The 25,633-nt window shown below is 47.1% G+C and overlaps 2 protein-coding genes across 3 annotated transcripts in view; both read right to left on the bottom strand.

Moving 5' to 3' along the window:
- LOC119390743 (uncharacterized) overlaps positions 1 to 25,633 on the bottom strand; it is a 490,304-nt gene that overhangs the window by 350,000 nt on the left and 114,671 nt on the right. The window lies entirely within an intron of this gene.
- LOC119390742 (uncharacterized) overlaps positions 1 to 25,633 on the bottom strand; it is a 356,206-nt gene that overhangs the window by 324,512 nt on the left and 6,061 nt on the right. For both annotated transcript variants that reach the window (XM_049414913.1, XM_037658432.2), the window contains exons 2-4: positions 14,855 to 14,925; positions 13,076 to 13,117; positions 5,791 to 5,903 (exon numbers count right to left, since the gene is read on the bottom strand). In XM_049414913.1, the coding sequence (XP_049270870.1) occupies positions 5,791 to 5,903; positions 13,076 to 13,117; positions 14,855 to 14,897 (198 nt within the window). In that variant the 5' untranslated portion in view covers positions 14,898 to 14,925. The remainder of the gene's footprint in view (positions 1 to 5,790; positions 5,904 to 13,075; positions 13,118 to 14,854; positions 14,926 to 25,633) is intronic.

The raw sequence follows: 25,633 nt of genomic DNA, 5'->3' as shown, positions 1-25,633 counted from the left end.
GTTCTGGCAGACTTGATGCCTTCAGGTAGTATGCGAGAGATTATTGGTCATCTACCAGCTCGTAAAAATATCGCGTGCTACGTGACGCCAACGGGCAGAAAAATAGTGTCCCACATTCGCCACGATGGCTGCGAACGGCGCTCACTAACAGTGGTTACCCGATTTGCCAATAACAGTGCATCGGTGGTTCCCCAATTTCAGTGGCACATTCCCGTTGGAACGGTTTGCTAAACAGCTTGGCTGTTCAAATACCACGCGCCCTTGCTTCCCCAGTGTGAACTGAACTGAAGCGTACGACTGCACTCTACCGACAACGCAAAAGAAAAGAAAACAATTGGGAAGCCATACACTTGTCATGGGCGCTACATCGAAGTATTTCTTATTGGCGGATTAAAGGCGATGTGATGTACAGCGTGTAACGTGGATATAAGGAATTGAACATGTCGGGAAAGTTCCGACTTCGACAAAATTGAATTCCTAACCCGCGTTCCCATTATCGCGTCATGGTCCTTTCGTTGGGCCGTTCTAGAGGCCGACGAATGCTGGAAAGAACATGAAAGACGCCATGCCAAGGGAGCCCGAAAACAGCGTTCCCGGGACGTCCACTATACACATAATAAAACTGAACGCTTCCCTTCGGAGAAATAAATACATATATAAATAAATAAACAGATAAATAAATAAATAAATAATGAATAAATAGGTAAATAAATTGAGAAAGAAAGAAAGAACGAAAGAAAGAAAAGCCCCCATTTCCCCGCTAGTGGAAGGGCTCCTAAGTTCCTTTTCAATGCCGTAGCAATCATATGAACGTCTCGGTGGGTTTTTGCCGTCGCCATCATGTTTCATATTAAGACAAAATCGATAGCATCGGCTAGCACATCGTATGTTCTGCGCGCTAGAACGCGGCTGAAGCAGCGATGAAACAAGCCGTCCATCTCCGTCGTACGTGCAGCGCATGCGGTAGCAAACCTCTGCATGCGAGGTCTGCCATCGATGGCTACTTAAGCAGAAAGGAAACGCCCTGCCCGTCTTCATTCGGGCGAAAATGTCTGAAGGGCCACCAGTGGGGTGAGGAGGGGGGAGTGGGAGGTCCTGCGTCTCACGAGCAGCAACTGCGAACTTTGGTCATAAGGGCGCGGTCGCGAGGGCAGGCGCGCGAGCTATCTCGACAGCCATCAGTAGACGGCTCGCAGGCGTTCTGTGTTTTCACCGCCTAATTCGCGTTGAGATGAGAGACAGCACGAAAACAGCTTCGCTGCGCCCGTATTCGCTTAAGCGAGCGCTTTGCAGAGTTGCGCGAGCTCACATCTAAAAGAGTAAGCTGCCAGCCTTATTCGTATAGGCGATGCGCAAAGCGCCGACGACGCCATCTGCCGCCATGGCTCGGAGGCGCTCGCGGGGCCCGGCGAGCTGCGTTCTCACGAGCGTCTATATGCGAGTGCACGGATGGATGTGTTTTTCATCGTGATTTAACGATTGTGGCGGGCCTCAGCGATGTCGAAAAATACCTGCTGTGTTGTCGGCTGCTCACACACAAAAAATCGCCAGGAACGCACATCTACAGGTTTCCGGTGCTATTTCATGAGCGAAAGCGACGGCGGCGGTGGATTGCGGCTGTACGACGTAGAAGCTAAGCAATCGCGCTTTGTTTACGGCAGTGTTAGGATGATTACCGTGTTTTTATTTCTTCTTTTTTGTCGCTACGTTTTCAGCGAACGTACTACGTTTACACTTGGTCGCCTCGCCTGCATTGTAGACACTACAATTCACATTAGGTTGTTATTACTGATAAGACGCGATACCTTGGAGGCTTGGCTCACTTGAAAAACGAATGGCGCGAAGCGCAATGCGAGAGAATGTAGGGCCGGTGACGGCTCCTTTAAAAAAGCGCCGTGGAATCACACGTGTGCTGTACGAAATCGGCTGCATTCTACCTGCCATCAGTAGGTAGAATGCAGCCGTCGGTGCAAAATGCTCGCTGTGCGCTTCTGCTCCGATGATGACAAGCTTATCGTTTATTTTTTCACAAGTTTATCGTGCTGGTTTCAAAGTTTTACCAACGCTGACCCTTCACGTGGCCGACCCTGTGAAATCTATACGCCGGTGCGACAGCGCTCCCTCAAAATCTACTATATCAGCACATGGCACGTAAACGAAGCTACTGTGTCGAGAAAAAACATTGGTTCACGCGTCAACGCATGCAGGCGTTAGTGATCGGGACGTTATAAAGGAAGCGGCGTACTTACGATGGGCTCCACTTCGTAGGAGAAGCTTGTTGTCGATTGTCTATGACAAACACTTGTCGCGTATGGGGGCATTGGCTTCCCACACAGCTGTGACATCGGACACATGTCCACTATTATAAAGTGCGGCTCCTTTGCGCACACTGTTGCCGCAAAAGTAATTATCTGGGACGCGCACAACCGGTGAATCGCACGCGCGCAAATGAGGCGTCTGCTACGCGACCCGCGAGCGGTTCCAACGGCCGCCGCTACGCGGCTTTCAGTGGCGCCCCTATAGGCGCTGCGCATCGCGGATAGCAGTCCAATTTGTTGCTGAAGTAAAGTGTGGGATTAGGCTAGGTGGTATTCCATTATTAAACTGCTCAACGCAAAAATTTAGACATAGTACACAAAGAAATACGAGGACTGCGTCTATGTGTACTGCGTCTAAATGTTTGCTCTGAGCAGTTTAACAATTTGTTATCGCATTAGTTGCTTCGCTCTTGTGGCGAAGTTGTCGTTTTTTGTTACCGCGGCGCATCAAGTAAACGAGGATGATAAGCCGTGCTGGCAGCAGCTCTAAACGCAATAAGCTCTTTTCTCCTTAGCGATCGTTCAGGAAACCGATGTAGACGACGCGGCTGGTATATGCAAGCGATCTCGATTGCGGAGAAAAATGACGTATTACGTGGATGTGGAAGCCGACTTAGAAGACTGTTGAATCAATAATAAATTCGTGGCGCCATAGCGGTCTGGCTTCGAGTGTATGCGCCGCGATGTCTCAACACACAAAACCAGGTCGCGGAAAAGCTCAAGTTCCGGCCATATCGGAAGGGAACGATAAAATCGACCACGTCGCTACTAAGAAAATGAAAATAAGTCAGTCTGGCCGCAAGGGCGAAACAATTATTGCGGTAGCGTCGACTTGTAATTTTATACCGGAGTCCTTTCATCTTCATGAAACTTCGCCCTCGCGCTGTGGGGCAGCTTCATACGCTGCCTAAAGCTGCCGCCTCGCGGCGTCACTCTGCCACAAATGACATCGTTCACGTGCCGAAATGCTTGCGCGGTGCGATATGAGCTGATGCGTATGGTGCTTTCTGTGCATCTGCTGCGTTATTTTTTGAGATAGCTGAAGTGTGAGTGTGGAGCCACAATGCCGAATACGTTATGCGTGCCGGCGGGTGGTTGCGTTTGCAAGATAACTAACAAAAGGCGCTTTTGGTTTACTGAGTAACGAGGAACAGCTCGAGATATGCAAATGGGCCTAGCAGTGCTAGACAGTGGTGATTCCAATTCTCCATCGATGTGCACGAAAGACACCGACGCCACAGATATCTTCGCTGCCTGCGATTACAATTTCAATGGCCTAAATCTTGTTCAGAAGTGACATTTATAGCCACTTCTGTAAAAGCCTCTTCTTGTTCAGAAGTAGCATTTATAGCTGGCGAAGCACCTCAGTGTTCAGAATGGTCATTAGACCATTCTACAGAAGCATGCGTCGCAGCAATGACTCATTTGTCTCCTGCTAAAATACTGTTCACTGTTTAACAGAAAATTGAACAGCCTTGCTGGGTGAACGATCGAATCTCTGCGCAATGAATAAATCGCGATTTCTTACGGGTGAAGGTGGGTGCAACAGCACTGATGTTTGCCTCTTTAAAAGTGGCATCACTGGGGCATTGTTGCAAGTGCGCAGCCTATAATTTTAGGCAAATATTAAAAAGCAGCACCTATTAAAGCGCCGAGACTAGCGGCGCTCACCAGGCAACGGCGGCGGCATTTCGCTCGGGGTTAAGCAAAAGAGGAAATAAATGACCATGTACTTTCATTTGGGTAAAGGCCTTGGATGATCAATATGGATCTGGAGTCTCCCATTCCACCGTGCCTCATAATCTTATTATGATTAACGAGCTTCAAATGCAGAATTTTTGTCTTTTAGGCTGAAACCACCACGACCTGCAGGTTTTGAGCGCCCAGGTGCTCATTTCAAGACTTACTACGCGCTCAGGCAATCATTTACGCATGTTGCGTGTTAAACGTAACTACGTGAAAGTAAAGCGACCGTCTCGGAAGTTTAGAAAGCTAGGACACCGAGGCTGCGCCACACACAACCACAATGACAGCCGCGTTGACATGCCTTCTCATTCAGAGCTGCGCCTCTGGCGGTGGCCGCTGGCTCCATATGAAACCGAAGCGGCACTTTCATGACCATAACAAGTATTCAAGGAGTCTCGTTATACGAAGCACCTCACACGCTACCAGCTCACTCCTTTAGCAAACACGGACGCTGCATGGTGCGAAGTGACCATTGTGCTATCTATGGCTTCAACGCAAACTGCGATGCAAGCGCAACACGTTTAAAGCTATGAGCCATCTGTCGAACTCTTCTAGCGATAAGCGCGCCACATGAGGCGCCTACGCCCTGTAAGAGAAAGGTTTCCTCCTGGAGGCGTGCAGGTTGTCCGTGTACTTTAAGCAGCAAGTGCTGACGATTGTAAATGTGTGCGTTTCGCGATATTTGGACGGTAGAGGAAAGGAGCTTGCAGAGACGCATAGGGAAAAGAGCAGCTCTTCGACTTGACGCTTAAGTTCACAAGCAGTCATGTTTTGGTTATCACCTTCGCAACGAAAAATCGGATTCTGCTTCCAACCATTCCAAGACTATTAAGCAAGGATTTCCCGCTCTTGTGTTCATACTTCGTGCGAGAAGTCAGGCGGAGGCCCTTCGGCTTTATGCAAATCTAGTACACACCTGTGCAGTGTTCCAAATGGCTCTGAGAGATTGCGCTGAGCGTATAAACGCGGCTAAAAAAGGTGCCCAAAAGCGTACGAAGTACACGTTACCCTACGAGGGAGGCGTCCCCTTTCGTTCACTGATTTTAAAAAAGGAAAGCAGCGTCGATGCACGTGCACACAGTACTAAAAAAAGAAAACTTGCAAATATGACCGTTTTTTCTTTCACCTGAAAACAAATAAAAAACTTCGGTTCCCGCTTCTTGTTTGCTCAAAGCCATCTATTGGTTGCCTTGGGTAGTCCCATGTGCTAACATTGCTCATTTTTTGTACATACCACTGTTAAATATAGAGTTTTCCTTCTGTAAACTAGGCCCAATTATTCTGTGAGAAAACGCCTGCACCATAAAGGGAGGCGTTTTGTTATTTGAGGTTGCCACCATACTTTCATGCGAACTTATACCGCATATCTTTTGGTTCTGTGGCGTGCGACGGTTTTCGACGTCGTGGGTTCAACAAAGCGAGTGGCTGGGTGCGGTGAATATGACAGCATTGTCGTGATACCACCCCAGGCAACATTCGAGGTTTTGATGACAACCGCGGCGGCAGTACAGCTTGGCGTACCATACAACCACAGCACGTTGGGCCAGGAGTTCTTTCGGCTTCGCGCGTAACGTTCGGCCGCTATGAAGAGGACTTCGCAAACGGATGTGAGGTTCGCGAAAATGATTTTTTTCATGCTTTTGTGCGGGTGTATTATTCAAGCATTCGTCCTGTACTTCCCGTGCAAAAAAAAAAAAACAAGAAACTTTTGGCGACAGTTTCTTACGGCTCTTGTAAGTGCAGTGAAGTAGGCATCGTAACTTTCGTTCACTTTGAAGAGCGCTCGATCCGAAAATGCCTTGTCATAAACAAAGTGTAGCCCTAACCTGATGACTTCATCTGAAACAAAAAGATGTTCGCAGCATTTCAACTTTAGCACTTATCAAGCATCCGAAAAAAGTTTGTGCCCCCCGGCACACAATACTTCATTTATGAAGAGCGCACATCTGCCGTGCGTCGGTTAGTGATTTTGCATAGAAAGAGTGAACATGAGAGAATGACGAATGAAGTGAATTTCTATGAACTTCTGCGGGACGTCACAAGTTGTGTTTACTGCGCAGGACGAGAGTAACTGATACCGATCTACAATTACCCCTGCCTCGAGCCAGCCAATTCCACCTTTAGCGCGCAGGCCTCAATTTGATTGCGCTACCTCCATATGCCGATCTCCATTGTGCTTCACTTGATCGCTACCCTTTCTGTCGTTCTAATTCTGAAACATTTGTCATATGCAGTACATAATCTCCCATACTTATTCTCTCCCCTTAAGGCTAAATTCTATACTCCCTTCCTTCTCTGTCGGCTAAGCCACACCGCTCTCATCATAAAGCTTAATGTAACCGCTAAAGTACCACCTTACTTAACATCTATATCACGCTGAGGGGGCAGGAACACCTATAGCGCACCGAAGGGCCAGGATAGCGCTGCGTCCAGGTTGTTTCTTTGTGTTCCTGTGTTAAGATGGATTAAGATTTGTGTTAAGATTTGTGTTAAGGTTTGTGTTAAGATGGATTACCAACATGCCCAAGCTCACGTCATTTCAAGGTGCCACCTTATATTGCTGGCTCTGCTGCCTTGAACTTTTCTAAAATCCCTTGACCTCTCATTACGTTGTTGTAAATCTTTGTTTCTGCCCTATATATAAGTACAAGCAAAATTCAATGCTTGTACACTTCATTACAAAGCCAGCGGTACGCTAGTGGTCGCGATTTGTAATGTCGGGGTGATGCAGCCAATTTTTATCTTTTTCTAAGTTTTCTTCAGATGATCAGGGTCACGTTTCAATATTTGTTACATACCACTACTGCGGTGGTCTAGTGGTTATAGTGCTTGACTGCTGACTCGAAGTCCGCGGGATCGAATCCCGGCCGCGGCGGCGCGTTTCGATAGAGGAAAAATGCTAGAGCCCTGTCTGCTTAGATTTAGGTGCATGTTGAAGTACCTCAAGTGGCCGATATCTCCGCAGCCCTCCACTACGGCGTCTCTCATAATCATATCGTGGTTTTGGGACGTAAACCCACAACAATGATATATTTTTCAATATTTTCTCTCGGTAAAGGTATTATTTGTATCATTTAGAGGTTGTCTGCCAACAACCAATACTCGTTCTCATGCCAGGCAATTCGACAATACTTTTACCTCATGCACTGCGCTTTTTCAGCTAGAGTGTTCAATAGTCCTATAAGATACATCCCAGGCAGATCAATCATTGCAGATTACTGGACACTGTCGTCTACAAACATTCTGATGCCTGTTATTCACCGTTCATATTACCTTCTAGTCATTTCTAGCCAATACCTTCAACTTCTTTTGAGGACGCTGTGAATAGCAATTGGGGGGAATTGTGTACGTTTACCTTACTTTCATAATCAGCATTTTTCGCTTGTGCGGGGAATAAACGTAGGCTTTACGACCACCTTGTTTACGCAAGGCATCCATGACTGCGGGTACATTGAGAAAGCGAAACATGTTCTTCCACCAGTTTGTAAGAATAGTTAAGCCAGTAAGAAGACCAGTAACAGATGAAAAATAAAGCACCACAGATGAAGACAGTTCGTCTTAGTTCGGGTTTCGAACTTGGACCCGCGGTCTATACAGAGCGGTCGCTCTACCATGAGCTAACCGTGAGGTTAAGCTATCGCAGCCCGACAGGGAGTTAATCGATAACTCGAAAGAAGAAAGAATGAATGCGGTAAGCGCACGCGTGCACTTCTACAACTGGTTGTAAGTGAAGACGCCTCTCCTCTCCCTTGATGGCGGTCGTTGATCAGTGGCATAAGTATGCCTGTTATGCGCATATTTTTATGGGTGCTTCAAGGGCCCCTAAACCACCACCGATAATTTTAATATTTCAAGTTTAGGTTCATTTCGAGTTCAGAATGACGTCGCCACCAACAATACCAAACGCGGCAGCGCTACGAGCCGCGGGTGAGCCACACATTCTAAGAAACAATCCCTTGTCCTTTCAGGGCCTTTCGGTATCATCAGCGTTGGCTATGACGCCACCGTTTGCGTCTGGTGAGGAGGAGCCCTCGAGGAGGAGCACTCGGCCAGGAGAAGATACCAGCGGATAAACGCAGCGTAGTGACTGAAAGAGCGAAAACCGCTTTCAATCATCAAACGCGTGTAACTCCTCTATTACCGCACCGTTTAGAAAAGTTCTGGTCGCTACGCGATGATTGTAGATGCGTAAAGAACTGCAACACCTCTGAATTTTGGACCTCTGCGTGGTTTAGAGGCGCTTTGACTCACTGGGCGTTGCAGCTGTGATCAACGGTTCTTGTAAAGCGGCTGCCTCAAGCAATTAGGCTACCATTTTTTTGTCAACCCCTCGTGTGTCACCCTTACACGAATACGCATATGGTTTCCATGCCACCGTTCGTGTAGAAGAGCAAAGATGCACAGAAAAATTACTAAAACATGTCCGCATGGTCATAGTCCCCAAATATTTTTTCTTTGCTATTGGGTTATTTCACGCCGAACGCCCCAGCCTATTCGGTGACCACCTGAAGCGCTTAGAAAAAGAGAGAGCTGAGCTAATTGGTGAGTACTCATTCGAGAAGTCTGGGCGTGCAAACACGAACACCAGAAAGAAGTCAAGACACCACAAACGCCGATTAACAACTGCAAAACGGCACAACGCCAGAAAGGAAAGAAGGCACGAAAACGTATCTATGCCTGCCCAGGCAATAGGCGAACCTATTAATCCGGCACGCGTGGGGGTCTACTTGAAAGATAACTGTCACTGTTCCTCCAACTCTTATTTTGAAGCGCCTACATCGCTGACGACCGCATCAACGCGTAGTGGCGCTCGCCAGAACTATTGCGGGGGGAAATGGGGATGTAGAGCGCAGACCTATGATGACATAAATATAACTTCAGAAGTCATAGCGGCGTTGCATCAAAAAAGGGGTTATTATTGGGTGTCGTTTTCTTTTAGCGTGCTTTTCACTGAACGCCAAATAGACGAACGTTCTTAGACTTTTACAGCTTAAAAACTGCAGCGCCGGGCAAGGAATCCGCCCGGAACGCCACGGAGATGGAGGAAGCGCACTGGGGACGCTCCAGGCGCCGTTGTTTGAAGAAAGTAAAGAAAAAAAATGGCCGCGTATCTGCGTGCTTCGCTGCAAATGTCATCGAAAGAAGATAGTCGTCTGCCGGCCACAACATGAGTCCTCCTCCTCTATGTTGAATCGCCAATCTGGCTCATAGCGTCGCATTTGCAGCGCAGCCCAAAAAACACTAGCATTTTCCACGCAGCCTAAGAAACACTACGCTCTTTAGAATTACGTATCTGTGTATTTTCTAGTAAAGGAACACACCATCTAATACTTATGTAGTGATGTTGCGCCTCAGATATGAGTAACATTTGCTTTTTGATCGACAATGTTCACAAGTATCAACGGCGGTACCAGTTCTAGATGGGTGGGCGTTCCGCAAGTTGTTAAACTTTGGCCGGATGGCTGAATCGGGTGACAGACAGACGAACAGAAAGAGAGACAGACAGACCAAAATTTCTGCGTTAAATTCCCCAAGGAACACTATCGTCTACAAAAATGTAAGAGCGTTGATATGGACGCCGTCGCATCAAGAAAGATGACTAAAACTACAAAACATGCTAGAGGCACTCGCAGTCTGCCACGTTTCGCACGTGCGGTTCACTTTTCAAGCACCACATTGTTTGTTACTATCGCAATGGCGTCATCATTACGTTGGAAAGAACGGGCAAAATGGCATGCAAGCTTCCAGTACGTAAGCGCTTTTAGCTCATATCATTGGGGCGCTCTCAAACGTCACAGAGCGAATGAAATGTGGCCAGTTTACTACACGATGATTGAGTTGAGGGTAGGCGTCCTTTTTATTGTATTTTACATTTTTTAGGCTAAATAACTTCGGACTGCGTGACCGTATCGCTGACGTTCTTGTTGCAATAATCTCTGCAGTCTTCAGTCTACACAACTTGCAAGTAAAAAATGTAAAACGATGAGGTCTTGAAAAGTGTTGGAGGGCCCTTTTAAATTATTTGATTTCTTCTTTATGCAAGTTAATGAATCATTAAACGCGTTTCTTAAATCATGTGCCTTTAGAAAACTGTGCATTCATCGAATTTGGCGTGAACATGCACTCTCTACAATGTAAAGAAAGATTAGAAGGTGAGCATCCGGTTAGCGATCTCTTATTTTCCAACAGTGTCCTGTTAGCACAGTGGCCCGTCTGTCCTACGTAGAAGCGACAACAGTTAAAAGGAGCCTTATACACCACACCTGTACTGCAATCAGTAGATTTGTTGGTGAATTTTGCGAAACAAACGTCAGTCTGCTTCTTCTCTATTACTCGCCGGTTCTTTCTTTGCACAGCGGCGCATATCTTATCTAGCTTATTTGCAGCCGTGAAAACAACAATAACGCCGTATCTACTTCCTACTTTCTTTAACCTGTAAGATATGCAATGAATGTAAGTAATACATAAGCTACGTATTTTCTTATCGCTTTCTGTACTCATGCTTGGACTTAACAAAACTGACTTCTTTAAATATTCAGCGACAGTGGCCACTGCAACGCGAGGATAATCTGTATCTTCAAGTCGCGTAACCTCTTCATTAAACTTGGCACTCATTTCGTGCTCAAACGACTTTGTGAGGGCACACCTAAGGCAAGACATGCCTATACCGTTTTTTACAAGCTCAGGATGCTTCGACGAATAGTTGAACAGCCGTTTTGAAGATAAAAGAAAATACTGGCAGCATACGTGCTTCTTTGGATACCTTAAGGATATATTTAGAACTTGTATACCATTGTTCTGTGGCAATTCCTTCGTAAGGTTTCGCCCTTGTCTATTTAATTAAAATTTTTTGGTCACTGAGGTAACCACGGATTCAAAGTCTTCACCACGACAAAAAAATCAAGTATATTAATGGCGCACGTACCGAGAAGCCTTAATTTACTTAAGGCGTCCTCTAAACATCTTGGTAAGCCATAAAAGACTAAGAATACAAATTCCTCATTTCTTTGCATAATCGCCTTCCTTCCAACCTTCCAGCGTCGACTATTAGGTACAAAGAAAGGCTTTCTAGAAAAGCCCCCGTAGACACGGCACTTGTCAGTGAAAACCGTTTCCAGCAATTGTTCATTAATACATTCTTTAAAACATTTTATTAAACCTTCATGCGCCAAGGAGTAATAAATGTCATTAATACTCATATTAAAAACTCTACGACCACTAGGGTTCTCCTCTGACAGAAACTGAACTAGCGCCTGAGAATTACGCATGCGAAAAGGGTCTGAAAAACTCAAAGAGGCTAAGCAATTCTGCAAGCAACCAGATACAACCAATTGCCTGGTGCGTTTCTCTGAGACAATAGCTCGAAAAGGAATCTCGTTCGTGCGTATTTTCGCTGAAAAAAAAACTTTCTAAAGTGTGCGATTTAGCCTTCTTGACTTTACAAGTTATCCTCTTGAGATTATGTCTTAGCAAAATGTCGACAGCACGTTCCTAACTACCAATGGTTTAAATTTTACCGTCCTAATTTTTTTACTGCTGTTAGCGCCTTTGCTGAGAGCATATTGTCCGACATAATTACAAAATACCCTTCCTTATCTGAAATTACTGGCCTGAATTTCTTCTCCACGCAATAATTAACCAAAGAACGTTAGGATTAGAACTGTTTAGATGGATATTAGATCCCTTGATAATAGCAACGTAGTCTGAAGTGGAGTGCGAGCGCTGTTCTTCAGGGACTAGTTCACTGACAGTACGCGGCAGACTGAAGACGTCTATTGGCTTGAGTGCGCCTTTGCAGTTGTTAGTCGGCGTTTGTTGTCTTGACTTCTTTCTTGTACCCGTGTTCCCACGACCAGTCTTTTAGACTGAACATATAAAACATATTGAAAAAAAATCGCACTGCTGTGTTGCATTCAAAAGAGTCAAAGCCGAGAATATTTCGGAGAGAAAACTGTTTTGCGTCATTTGGAAGCCTTCCGAAACTCGCAAAATAACGTCTGCGTGATCCTTGTCAGAAAATTTGCTCTCAGAGTACCATTTCTTTTTTCAACATCAAATTTGGTCTACATGTGAAGAAAAGACGTTTGTGTAAGGTGCACGATGCTCAGGAATATTGCTGCAATTTTTGTGCCATATACGCCTCGAGAAATTTTGCCATCTTATTCTATATTTGCGTTTTTTTCTCTCGTAATATTGCTCTATGAATGAATATCTGAGCGATCAATACTTACTCTACGGAAGGTATTTTTCAGCTAAAATATTTTCATAACAATAAGGTTTGTAAATATAACAGGACAAAAATCATGAATTTTAGAAAATAGGCATCTTCATCCACATTGAGACGCACTTTACACCATGTGGTGCTTAAGAAACACTGCTTCATATCTCAATCGAAAGCAACTAAGAAGTTCTCTTATATGGCGAGCTTCATTATCTTACACTTTTTGTTTTAAGGAAGAAACTAATTTTTGGAATTCCCTATTAACGGCAATGGAAATCTTCAATCAGAAAGCAGCCGTATGAAAAATTGAGAAGATAGCCGTCAATTGGGAACTTCAAAAATTATTTTCTTCCTTAAAACTATAATGATGTCACTGAGTACGATATCACTAGGTTGGCAATCATACGTAATGACACACCGCAAGCGCACAAAGTTTAAATAGTTTATGTAAGCCCCCTTGAAGTACTCAACTAATTTGTGAGGAGGCTGTGAAACTATCGTGCGCATCGCAACAATTGTACTTTAATGTTTAACAGTTGACAGAACTGGTATATTTATTTTTAGATAAGATCCGTAAGAAATCCTATATTAATTTTAGATTCACTTTTGTTCGGTGCATTTCAAATGTACTATCTTTCACCATTCCCTCCAATGTCGAAAATTGAATTCATATCTTTCAAGAGGTTGTCTAAAGAGAGCAGTTGTGTGTTTTACAGGTACAACTTTTACATGTACTTTTATATGTACTGGGTGTCGTGGGAAAGGACCTCAAGCCTAAATGGAAAATCACCTTCTCGTTCTTGCACTTCCACCTCTTCTCCGCACGCAGCATCTAGAAGTTAAGAAAGTGTTGATCTGTTACATGCGTATCAAAAATACAATATAGGAGAGCGCGATGGATGCATTGTACCCTATCATTTGTACAAGTCCTGCTTAGCAAGCAAGCAAGCGCTTGTCCTGTGTATGCCACCTTCCGCCATTATTACTGTAGCGCTACGTACATCCCACCATGGAAATATACCAACTGGCACAAATGTTTTCGCTGCTGACTGAAGGAACGAAGGAATGAAGAAAGAAAAGTGCAATGTCTGGGCTCTACGCAAGAAAATGAAGAATGGAGTACTGCATAATTATTTATTTACACCTCAAGCACTGTGAGCCCTATTACCAGGCATTAAGCAGGAGTGACATATAGCAGGAGTGACCAGATACTTGCTATTGTGTTGCTCTAGAACTGCAATAGAGAGGACGTGGAAATTAAAATTCAAGGTATAACGAATAATATCTTCAAGCACGTCTCTTCTGCAGTTCTACAGCAGCGCAATTATAATAATATTACTTATTACTATTACTGTTTTATATTATACCACTGTTATTATTACTATGTTTAATATTATCATTCAGCTTTTAATATTGTGTACTACCATTTATATACAAAATTGTTAGTGATAGAGACAGTACAGCAGACTTATGGTCCATGCGCAAGTGCACAGAACACTGCTGCAACCATTTGCTCCTTGACGACGTTGACAGGTAGGGCGTTCAATTCGACAAACGTGTGCGGAAAACATTTAGACACGCTACTTCTGCGTGAATGGTACTTAAAATTATTCGGGTGGTATGAACGTGTCGGGCGTTCGGTATCCAGTAAAATGCACGCACATTTATTCACGCTTATTAGTTATGATATAGTAAATATGATTTCAGTTAATGGATCGTGTTTGAGTAGCGTGGCTTCTGGAGCCAATGATGGAGAAGGGCGCCAAATGCCCGGCTTCAAAATAAGCCTAGGTGATTAACCATTTGACGTTCTCAGGTTTAATTATATTAGGTGGCATGTGTGGATGAAAGACAATGACATATTATAACACTAAATATCGAATAAACGTTTGGTCACCCAGACTTTTTGTCTCAGATGAATGTTTCCCAAATGTTCGTCTCAGAAAGAAAACTTGTGGGTTGCTTTGTTGTAAATGTGTGTTACACGCTCACTCCACCGTAGATGTCACGTGATTATTTCTGCTAAGTACTTGTGCCTGAACACCTAGGATAAACAGTGTACGTGAACGCGATAAGTGAATGTGAAAGTATACGCGCTGAATAATCAATTAGAACAGCTTTCCCAGGAGCCAGTTTAATTTCGTTTCCAGAGTCATGGAGTCATGACCTAGAAGGTTGTCACGCGGTAGCAGCGAAATTGAGGCGCTTTTACGCTCACTCGGGCTTGCTCCTTTATCTTCTACGCTGCATAATCACGTTCCCCTGAAAGTAGCAAGCATAAGAGGCAATGTAACAATTCTGGGCAAGCGCCGAAACGCCCACGTGGTCAACTTCTAGGTCATTACGTGGCACTACGGAACAGGTTCCCCAGACAACACCGAAGTGGCAGTAAGAAAGCTGTCCAATTATTCAGGGCGTTCTGAGGCTCGATAGTACATTTTCCTTGGCTTTGACGCCTGAGAAATTCACATAACAAAAGAACACTTGAAACAGTCAGTAATATCGTACGCGCACGTGTCAGCTATTTGGGATATCTCTAGGTAAATAAAAGAAAACTTCAATAACTTACATGCGTAAATGAGAAAAAGAGCGGCCAAATGCGTTGGCTTCATCTTTGACGTGGTCGTTGAAGTAACTTTCCTGCAACACAGAAGGTAAGATTGGATCTATCTGATCGCCAAATCATAACGCAGTTAAGAGCAACATATATACAGTTAAAATTCGATATAACAAAACCCGATCTTACGAATTGTCCGATCTAAGGAAGATATTTCCATTCTCTGGCGAGTGCCCGTCGTGTTCAATGTTGTCGTTAACTCGAATTGACAGAGGTATCGTGGTCCCATGCTCGATTTTACGATGTTTTTCCGGAAATAAATGAAAAAAAAATGCGCTGATTTGTTTTTTAATTATGACACACACGGGTTGTTCTTAGGGCGTGGGCTGTAACGTTACCGCGTCAAAACATCTAGGTGCCCTAGTCATGGTCCTAGGTTCATTTGACGGGGCTGCGCGACGCGCACATGCACGGAGGAATGGACTTGGTCATTGGTAGCTCTTCTAGACACCGAGTGGCGCTAGGATTAGTGGTGATTTGTTGTCCCTGTAAATGCATCCACAAGAACACGGCGGTTGCTCTCGTTATTTAATGGTTAACTTTCATGTACTGCCTGCTCGCGAAATCACTGTATTTGTTCTCCTCGTCCAGCTTGTCATTGCTTCAAGTGTCCGTCTACCGCGCCGGTATCGGCTGAGCATATGGGAGGCTCCATGTCCGGGCTGCCCACGGGTACTGTGTTAGTGGTACATGAAGTGCGGCGGTAGCTTTCCATTGATACTCCGTTGCAATTTTAGATTTCTAAGGACAAAAAATACCCATCGTCAATTTTACGAGTTTCCCAATTGAACTAAAGAAGGCCAGCGCGATGATCACCGCTCTAAATCGATTTCGAACTGCACATATATATATATATATATATATATATATATATATATATATATATATATATATACATATATATATATATATATATATATATATATATATATATATATATATATATATATATATATATATATATTGTGGCGAAGCAATTGGTACTGTTAAACGGCTGCGTTCTCCAGCGGCTCCTAGTGGGTCGTCCTCTTGTAAACGCCGCTCGCTCTCGGAGCCCGTGCTTTGGCCTGGACTGTCGCCATAGCGAATTGTCGCCGAGTCCCGTCCAATAAACCGCTTAACAAATTGGTGGAGAGTGCTGTGCTCCCATTCGATGCCTCTGGAGCTTCGATCCCGTACCCTACCAGCTACCATGCCTCAAGACGCCGCCCAGCAGACGCCTCCGCCTACACCGACCTCATGCCCCGGTGTCCCTCGTATCCGCGACCCCCCAGTCTTCACTGGCGCAGATGGCACCGACGTGGAGGACTGGCTCGCGATCTATGAACGCGTGAGTGTCCCCAATAAATGGGACGAGGCGGGAAAATTGACCAACTTGGTTTTCTACCTCGCGGGTGTGGCCGGCCTGTGGTACAACAACCACGCATCCGATTTTACGACGTGGTCCGAATTCAAGACCGCCATCATCAACGTGTTTGGCCGCCCTGCCGTTCGTAAGCTGCAGGCCGAACAGCGTTTGCGAGAACGAGCTCAGCAGGCCGGCGAAACCTTGACCAGCTACATTGAAGACATCCTCGATTTGTGTAAGAAAGCCGACGCCACCATGTCGGAATCTGACAAGATGAGGCACATTATGAAAGGCATCGACGACGATGCCTTCACGATGCTGCTCGCCAAAAACCCCAGCACAGTGGCCGAGGTCATTACGCTCTGCCAGAGCTACGAGGAGCTGCGCCGGTAGCGGTCGATGGCCCGTCGCTCTCCATCCCGCGACGCCGAGCTCGCTGGCTTGTCGACCATATCCGACCACTCCGCCTTGCTTGCAGAGGTGAAGTCATTCGTGCGCGAGGAAATGGCGCGCCAGTTCTCGCTGCTAGACTTTGCTCAACCTCAGTACGTTCAACAGCCGTCAACCACTCTTCTCCCCCCCCCTCCGTCGAGCGATTGAGCAGGAAATCGCGGAGGTCATGCCTCAGTACCACCAGCACCATTCAGCTCCTGCACCACTCAGTTACGCCGAAGCCGCCCCTAGACATCAGTCCTTCGAAGCGGCTGTGCCGGCTACCTACGCCGACGTCATGCAGAGGCCACGACTGCAGCCAACGATGCAGTCATATCAGTCGCCATCCCGTGAATCACGTTCTGCGCCATGGGCGGGCCCTGCTCCAGAAACCGATGGCGCACACCTGACAACCGCCCCATATGCTTCGCATGCGGTTACGCCGGCCACGTGGCGCGTTACTGCAATCGCGTCCAACCGCCTCAAGTCGTGTCGCCCGCCACCAGCCCGTCAAACCGCACATTTTACGCCCCAGCTACGCCTCTGTCGCCGACGTCACGCCAAGCTCCATCTACTCGGCCCTCTCCGTCTCCACGACGTCGCTCACTGTCTCCGATGCGCCCACGTCCGGTCGCTCGCGACCAGGAAAACTAGTCGTCGCAGTCCAGGAGGCAAGGGCTGCGACGCTATCGAACTGCGAAAGCCCTCAGCGAAGCCCATCGAACGTGATAGACGTGTTTGTTGACGGTGTTCCCGCATCTGCCCTTGTCGACACGGGAGCCGCCGTATCCGTTATGGACCAAAAATTGAGCCGATTACTGCGAAAAGTGAGGACGCCACTTTCTGGGATGTCTCTACGTACAGCGAGCTCCTAGAGTATTCATCCTACAGCAATATGCAGAGCTCGCGTCGTCATTCAGGACGTTTTGTACGACGTCGAGTTCATTATAATTGCTGCATGCTCTCACGACGTCATCCTGGGATGGTATTTTTTCTCCCGCCACGACGCCGTAATTCATTGCGCACAAGCCGAAATCGAACTCTCCCCGTTCTAAGATCTGACAACGGCACACACTTCATCGGTATCGAGCAAGATCCTCGTCAAAGACGATACCATAGTGCCTCCAAACTCGTCGACGGCTGTGTCAGTCGACTGCGCCGGTCTCTCAGACACCATTGCGCTCATTTCGCCATCTGACCACGTTTGCACAAGGAGAGGCTTGCTGGTACCTTTCGCGACCGTCCAAGTCACTCAGGGAAGCACCGCTATTTTTGTTAACAACCCATCTCCATACATTGTTACGTTGGTGCGAGGGGAATGTCTTGGCAGAGTGGAACCCCTCGAAGACGCACAAGTTATGGACGCCCCCGATGACACGCACTGTCCCAGTGCCGGTACGCTCAGTGCTGTTTCCGCGTCCGATTCGTCACCTGCTGATGTGTTTAGGTCCTCCATTGCTGACGACCTCACATCGGTCCAGCGTTCCCAACTTCTGTGCCTGCTGGAAGAATTTCGTTCTTCTTTCGATGTCGGGCAAACTTCTCTCGGCCGCACTTCCGCTGTTACGCATCGCATCGACACCGGCGCCCAACCACCACTGCGGCAACGTCCATATCGCGTGTCTCCCGCAGAACGCCGGGTCATTAACGAGCAAGTGGACGATATGCTTCGACGCGACGTTATTCGACCCTCGGACAGCCCATGGGCCTCTCCCGTTGTTCTCGTTGCGAAGAAGGACGGTTCCGTGCGGTTCTGTGTGGACTACCGACGGCTCAACAAGATCACTCGCAAGGATGTTTATCCGCTGCCGCGAATCGACGACGCGATTGACAGCCTGCAAGGAGCCGAATTCTTTTCGTCTCTTGATTTGCGCTCGGGGTACTGGCAAGTACCCATGGCGGATGACGCTCGACCGAAGACAGCCTTTGTCACGCCCGACGGCTTGTACGAGTTCAACGTCATGCCGTTTGGTCTGTGTAATGCTCCCGCGACCTTCGAGCGCATGATGGACACCGTTCTGCGCAACTTGAAATGGCACACGTGCTTGTGTTACCTCGACAACGTCGTGTTTTTCGCTCCGGACTTCTCCACGCATCTCCAACGTCTGCGGCGTGTTTTGACGCGTTTGCGCAACGCCGGCCTCCAACTGAATCTGAAGAAGTGCCGATTTGCAGCACGGCAGCTGACAATCCTCGGCTACGCCGTCTCCAAGGACGGAATCCTTCCTGATCCGGCCAAGCTTCGGGCCGTGGCCGAATTTCCCAAACCTACGACCGTAAAAGAACTGCGCAGTTTCGTAGGACTGTGTTCGTACTTTCGACGCTTCATACGAAACTTTGCCACCATCATATCGCCGCTGACGAAGCTCCTTGGAAGTAACGGACCCCTAAATTCGTGGTCGTCCGAGTGTGACGACGCGTTCGCAAAGCTCCGTCGTTTGTTGACGTCTCCTCCCATCCTACGCCACTACGATCCTACGGCCCCAACGGAGGTACACACGGACGCCAGCGGTGTAGGCCTCGGCGCTGTCCTTGCGCAGCGCAAACCAGGGTTCCCCGAATATGTCGTGGCATACGCAAGCCGTACGCTTACCAGAGCCGAGACCAATTACTCAGTCACGGAAAAAGAGTGCCTGGCGATCATATGGGCCCTTACAAAGTTTCGACCTTATTTGTATGGTCGCCCATTTGATGTCGTCACCGACCATCATGCACTATGCTGGCTGTCGTCATTGAAGGATCCCTCAGGCCGTCTCGCCCGCTGGGCACTTCGCCTGCAGGACTACGACATCCGCGTGCTGTACCGCAACGGACGCCAGCATGCTGACGCCGACGCCCTCTCGCGCTCTCCCTTGCCTGACGACAATGCCCCCTGCTCAGTATCTCACATGGCTGTTGCTTCAATCAACGTTCACACCATCGCTACCGAACAGCGCAAGGATAAATGGATCACCTCGCTGATCGACTTGCTCACTGATCCGTCGGCAACACCATCCACTCGCGCGTTGCGTCGTCAAGCCCACCATTTCGCCGTTCGTGACGACCTCCTGCACCGACGCAATTACAACGCCGACGGCCGCCAGTGGCTACTAGTAATACCCCGCAGTCTGCGTTCTGAAATATGCGAAGCCTTCCACTCTGACCCGCAATGCGCGCACTCTGGGGTATCCAAAACTTACCACCGCATACGACAACGATACTTCTGGCGTGGGATGCACCGCTACGTGCAGAAGTTCGTGCGCTCCTGCCTCGATTGCCAACGCCGAAAACCTGCAACGCACGTGTCGCCAGCAGGTCTACAACCATTACCTTGCCCTAACCGTCCGTTTGGGCGTGTGGGCATCGATTTGTATGGACCCCTTCCTCTGACTTCGGCTGGTAACCGCTGGGCCATCGTCGCTGTTGACCATCTAACGCGATACGCCGAAACCGCCGCCCTCCCAGCGGCTACAGCGCGCGATGTTGCCTCCTTCCTACTACACAGATTCATACTGCGTCACGGTCCACCCCAAGAGCTTCTCAGCGATCGAGGCCGTGTCTTCTTATCGGAAGTCGTGGAAGCCATTCTGAAAGAGTGCCATGCTGTTCACCGCAAAACTACTGCTTACCACCCGCAGACGAATGGCCTAACTGAACGCTTTAACCGCACGCTCGGCGACATGCTGTCAATGTACGTCGCCGCTGATCACACCAATTGGGACGCCATTCTGCCATTCGTCACCTACGCCTATAATACCGCCCCTCAGAGCACTGCTGGTTTTTCACCCTTTTTCTTACTGTACGGAAGGCACCCGTCGCACACCATCGACACGATACTTCCATACAAGCCGGATCCATCTGAGTGTGCGCCTATTTCTGACACAGCCAGGCTTGCTGAAGAGTGTCGCGAGCTTGCCAAGACATTTACGACGCAGGAACAAGAGCTGCAGAAGAGCATTCGCGACGGCACCACCACGTCTGAGCCCACGTTCCTCCCTGGAGCGCTCGTATGGCTCTCGGTCCCTACCACTGCAAGTGGCCTCTCTTCAAAACTGCTGCCGAAATACGAAGGCCCATACCGGGTCGTCGAGCGCACATCCCCGGTCAACTACTTGATCGAACCCATCGAAGCAGCTTCGGAAATGCGCCGTCGAGGGCGCGACATAGTCAACGTGGAGCGCCTCAAGGCCTACTATGACCCACTCATAGTGACGAGCTGTTAGGTCGCCGGACGGCTCCCTTTCCGTACCCGGGGTAATTGTGGCGAAGCAATTGGTACTCTTAAACGGCTGCGTTCTCCAGCGGCTCCTAGTGGGTCGTCCTCTTGTAAACGCCGCTCGCTCTCGGAGCCCGTGCTTTGGCGTGGACTGTCGCCATAGCGAATTGTCGCCGAGTCCCGTCCAATAAACCGCTTAACAATATATATATATATATATATATATATATATATATATATATATATATATATATATATATATATATATATATATATATATATATATACATATATATATATATATATATATCATAACAAGACCTTCTTGCTACTCTAATCAAACTTGTGAAAAATGTCAGTTTCGCCTCAAGGAAACACGGCAAGCAGCTAGAAACTTGCTGCGCGCTACTCAAGCACAAAAGATGCAGGAAAAAAGAACGCAAGGCGAGTGCGAGCTAACAACTGTCACAGCTCAAAACTTGCAGCGCACTGCTCGAGCACAACGAAGGACGCACGAAAAGAAATAACAGGTACACATAGGACGAGCGCGAATTGCCCCAGTTGTTACTTCAGCTAACCTCTACTTTGGCTCTTCAAGCTAGCAGATCACTTCTTTGGCTAACGCGGCCGCTGCAGCGAGCAGAAGTGACCTTCGTGTGGTCTATAGGCACCGTACAGTCGAGCTTTTCAGTGCGACTGCAGCGCCAGAAAACAAAGCCTAGCGGATGAAAAAAGCAATAATGAGACGAGGTCGTTCAATATAGAACACGATGCGCGCGTCTTCCTCCATGCATGAGTGGTCGGATTGTGGCCGGGCTAGACGGGGGACGCGTGCGCGCATCTGTTTTCTGCGTGCCCCCTGACGGTCAATGTCAGCGGACTTGGGACGGGGCAGTGTGAGCAACGCAGCGCCTGGACGGTGCCTGTAGCTTCAACGCAAACTTTTGCGGTGAAAGCACAAGACATACAAAACTCCCCCTCAAGAGATAATCGCGCGAGCATGGTCGCCCACGCCCTGTATGTCAAAGTACAAGTCGAAGGCGCACATCCCAACTCCGGTGAGACGCTTGACAGTTTTAGAATTGGGGACCCAAGAAATTTGCGAGCCGCCAGGACGCACGTGGAGAACGCAAGCCACTCTCGGACTATTGCGCTCCCGCTGTCCCAAGACCCTGCAGCGTCTTCCTTTTGGGCGGCAAACAAAACCGTTGGGCGCGCGACTTTAAGAGAAAAAAATAAAGACGGCACTTGGCAGTGGCATGTGAAGCCACGGCTCGCGTTCCCTGCGGGTGTCGATACCCCCCCCCCCCCGCCCTGGTCACTAAGATAAACCTTCATTTGCCTCAAGTTGGTACACATTCCCGAGGCTAAAATTACAGCGTAAACGCACTTCTTTGTCCTTCTTACTTCTTCTTTGCTTCTTTGTCCCTGCACCCATCTGAACATGATTTCATGTCTTGGCATATCTAATACACAATCATCGTTGTTACACGTTTGGGTTTAGAGATATTTTTTGTGCGGACGTGCGGTAAGTTGGCCTTGGGCTTATATATCCATTGGCGTATGAAAAAATAAAGCAGTTGTTAGTCAGCGCTTGTGTAGTACGTTTCTGTTCTTCGTGGAGTGGGTGTCTTGTGCGTTTGCATAGTAATGTAAGCGTAAGGATTGTGGTCGCGGTGTAGCATATATACTGTGATTCTGGTTCAGCTGTCTCGTTTCTCCCCTCCTGTAGCATAAGTCTACAAGAGCCACAGCGTGCCCACTACCTCACGCCACTAGGAGCCACGGGACGCTCTCCTTTTTCCCTGGCGCTGCAACACCAAAATTGAAAAGTAATCTGGGTCGCCAGCGATACGAAGCAAACGAAGGGCAGACATCCATGCAACATGGCCCGCGTCTCGCATAAATTCAATTTCGCCACGTGTGGCATCCCGAGCGTTTCACCCAACGCCGCGTGCGTTTGTATTCTGCCGTTAGTATTCTGGAGAACGAATGAGGCATGGCGTAATTGTCTAAGGCAGCGAGCTGCGGAGCGAAGGGTCGCAGGTTCGAAACCCTGGTCGAGCGTTTAGGAATCTTGTTCTTCTGAACTATTTTTATTTGTCGCTTTTATTTATATATATACATATCCGGGACATGACGGCGACGGCAAAAACCCGCCGAAAGCGTCAATATAATTGCTATCGTAATAAAACTTTGAATGCACTGCACTACTGCAAACAAAACAAATGGGGCCGCCCACCCAGTTTGGGGCCCAAATGCAGAATAAATAAATTCAGCAACGATTACGATACTGCCTAATACGAATTCTGAGGGCAGCTTTGTGTTGGGAAAAGGACAACTGTGCTTGAAGGTTTGACTGTCCGCAAGGTGTCGACTACGCCATAAATCATAGTTTTTGCGAAGTAGGACAGCACCCACTACATCAATATTGATTTTTCTGCGGATAGGCGCGATAACTCCGTGCACATCTTTAAGTATTATGTTCACTTTTTTATATGTTGCATACTGCTGATGTCGATGAAGAATTATGACTGAGCACTTTGCAGTGGCTAGGAAGCATTAAACTACACACTCGTTGCGCAAGTAGCATTGTGTAAGGGCTGGTTGTTCTTTTACACTTCTGCCACGTTATATTACACAGGTTAATGCGATTCCTTGCCCATATAGGATCTTTTTGCAAATGAGTTTCAAGCGTCGGCCTGGCTTTGTGGTAGAATACTGCACATGGTTTTACTGAATTAAGCGCACGCATAATACTCGACTGCCACGCAGAGGGCCCGGGCGGCGGTCATCCTCTCGTCCACTTTATGGGGTATATATGTGCATTTAAATCTTGGAGTGTTAGTCAGCGCCGATCGCAGCCGTGGCGGCGAGTGTGAAACAATTTTTTTCTGCCTGTAGGCGTCACGTAGCACGTGGTTTTTTTACGAGCTGGCGGCTGACCAATAATACCTCGCATACTACCCGAATGCATCAAGTCTGCCAGAACCGAGACCCTCGCTATGAATAAAGGAAAGAATTGGACGTTTAAGGGCTCGTTTTTCTTTGTTAGGCAGAATAATAATGCAGAATAATAATAATTAATAATGTTAGGCAGAATAATAATGCGAAAGAACAGACAATAGTGCCAAGGAAAGTGTAGGGGTGTTATTTGTAGTACTTAGGATATAAATATGAAAGAAGTGCAGGGGAAAAGAAGATGACTCGCCGACGGCAAGGACTCAACCGGCTACCTTCGAATAACGCGCGTGACGCCTTCTCTCTCTCTCTCTCTCTCTCTCTCTCTCTCTCTCTCTCTCTCTCTATATATATATATATATATATATATATATATATATATATATATATATATATATATATATATATATATATATATATATATATATATATACCTTCTAACAACACCTCTGCTTTCTCTTTCGCCTTTGTCGTGGTTCTTTATTAATGGGCGACATCTGGTTCGTCAACTACAACTCTCGGGCAATAAAATATCGCATGTAACTGCGGCATTATTTCTATCTCAATGTGGTGACAAGCACGGCAGGTTGAGGCGAAACGTCTGGCTGGTAGAGAGAGAGAGAGAGATCAAGGTAAACGATAGGCAGGGAGTTTAACGAAGTTGCACACGGTTTGCTACCCTGCACAGGGGGAGGGGATAGTGCAGGAAAATGATGGAGAAGGAAAGAAGCAGTGACAGGGCGGCTAATAGGCACGCACACATCGGAGCCTTCACCGCGCAGATCCAGAAGCTCGCAAACACCGAACTGTTACTGAGTACGGTTCGACCTCGATTATTTTAAATGAAGTTGACTGTAATCTACGATGTTAATGATGGCATTTAAGGACAGCGTGCGAGTTGTCCAGGAGATGTAGTGCGCTTCGAGACTATATATATAGAGTTGCCACTCCGTTGAGGAGCATCCTTAGAGTGCTTATCAATGACCTTAATGATACTAGAAAGTTTGCGGGGATAACGTGGCTACAGCAAGCACAGGTACGTGTTAATTGAAGAACCATGCAGGAGGACTTTGCCCTGCATGGGCGTTGTTAGGCTGATGACGATGATGGTAGTGATGATGAAGTATCGCAAATTTCTGCGAAGCCTTGAAGAAAGTTTTGAATATATCGCATTAGCCAGACTGTAAAATTTTGATTTATAGGGGGATTACTCAAAGGAGCTTAGCTTTATGTTTGAGAATCCGAAAAAAAATTCTGAAATATTTGAAAGCAAATACATAGGGATACTGAATTTGCAATGCCCAGTGTGCGAAGCCCGGAAGACTACGGTCATGGTAGAATTCAATGAAAAAGAAGGTAGAAAGCAGGAAGTTGCGGTAGGTAACTACGATATCATCTCCGGAAAAGTATACAGGAGATATGTTAATAGAAGTCGCTGATTGAAATCAACTCCACAAAATAAACACCTTCTTTCAAATGCATAGCAATAGGAATCGAACATGCAAAAATCACAACGGAGAAACGAGAAATGAAGTAGGCTTTAAATTATGCAGGGATCCAGGGATAGCAAAGGACGTCTACGCGCAAGCCAAAATAAAGTGCAGTGATAGGACGCTAGTGACGGGACAAATAGTCCTTAACCTGGGGTGAACAAGAGCAAAATTGAACCGCCAACATTCAGGCCATCCTAGAAGCAGTCAGAATAAAAACGGACGAGTTTAGAATTACTCTTGAGAACAAATACCATGGTTCAAAAGAAATGGAAAATACCGATGTATACTGAACCAACGAAACT

Source organism: Rhipicephalus sanguineus, chromosome 4 (assembly GCF_013339695.2).
Source record: "Rhipicephalus sanguineus isolate Rsan-2018 chromosome 4, BIME_Rsan_1.4, whole genome shotgun sequence".
Lineage (NCBI taxonomy): Eukaryota > Metazoa > Arthropoda > Arachnida > Ixodida > Ixodidae > Rhipicephalus > Rhipicephalus sanguineus.
This window is presented reverse-complemented; position numbering and strand designations above follow the sequence as displayed.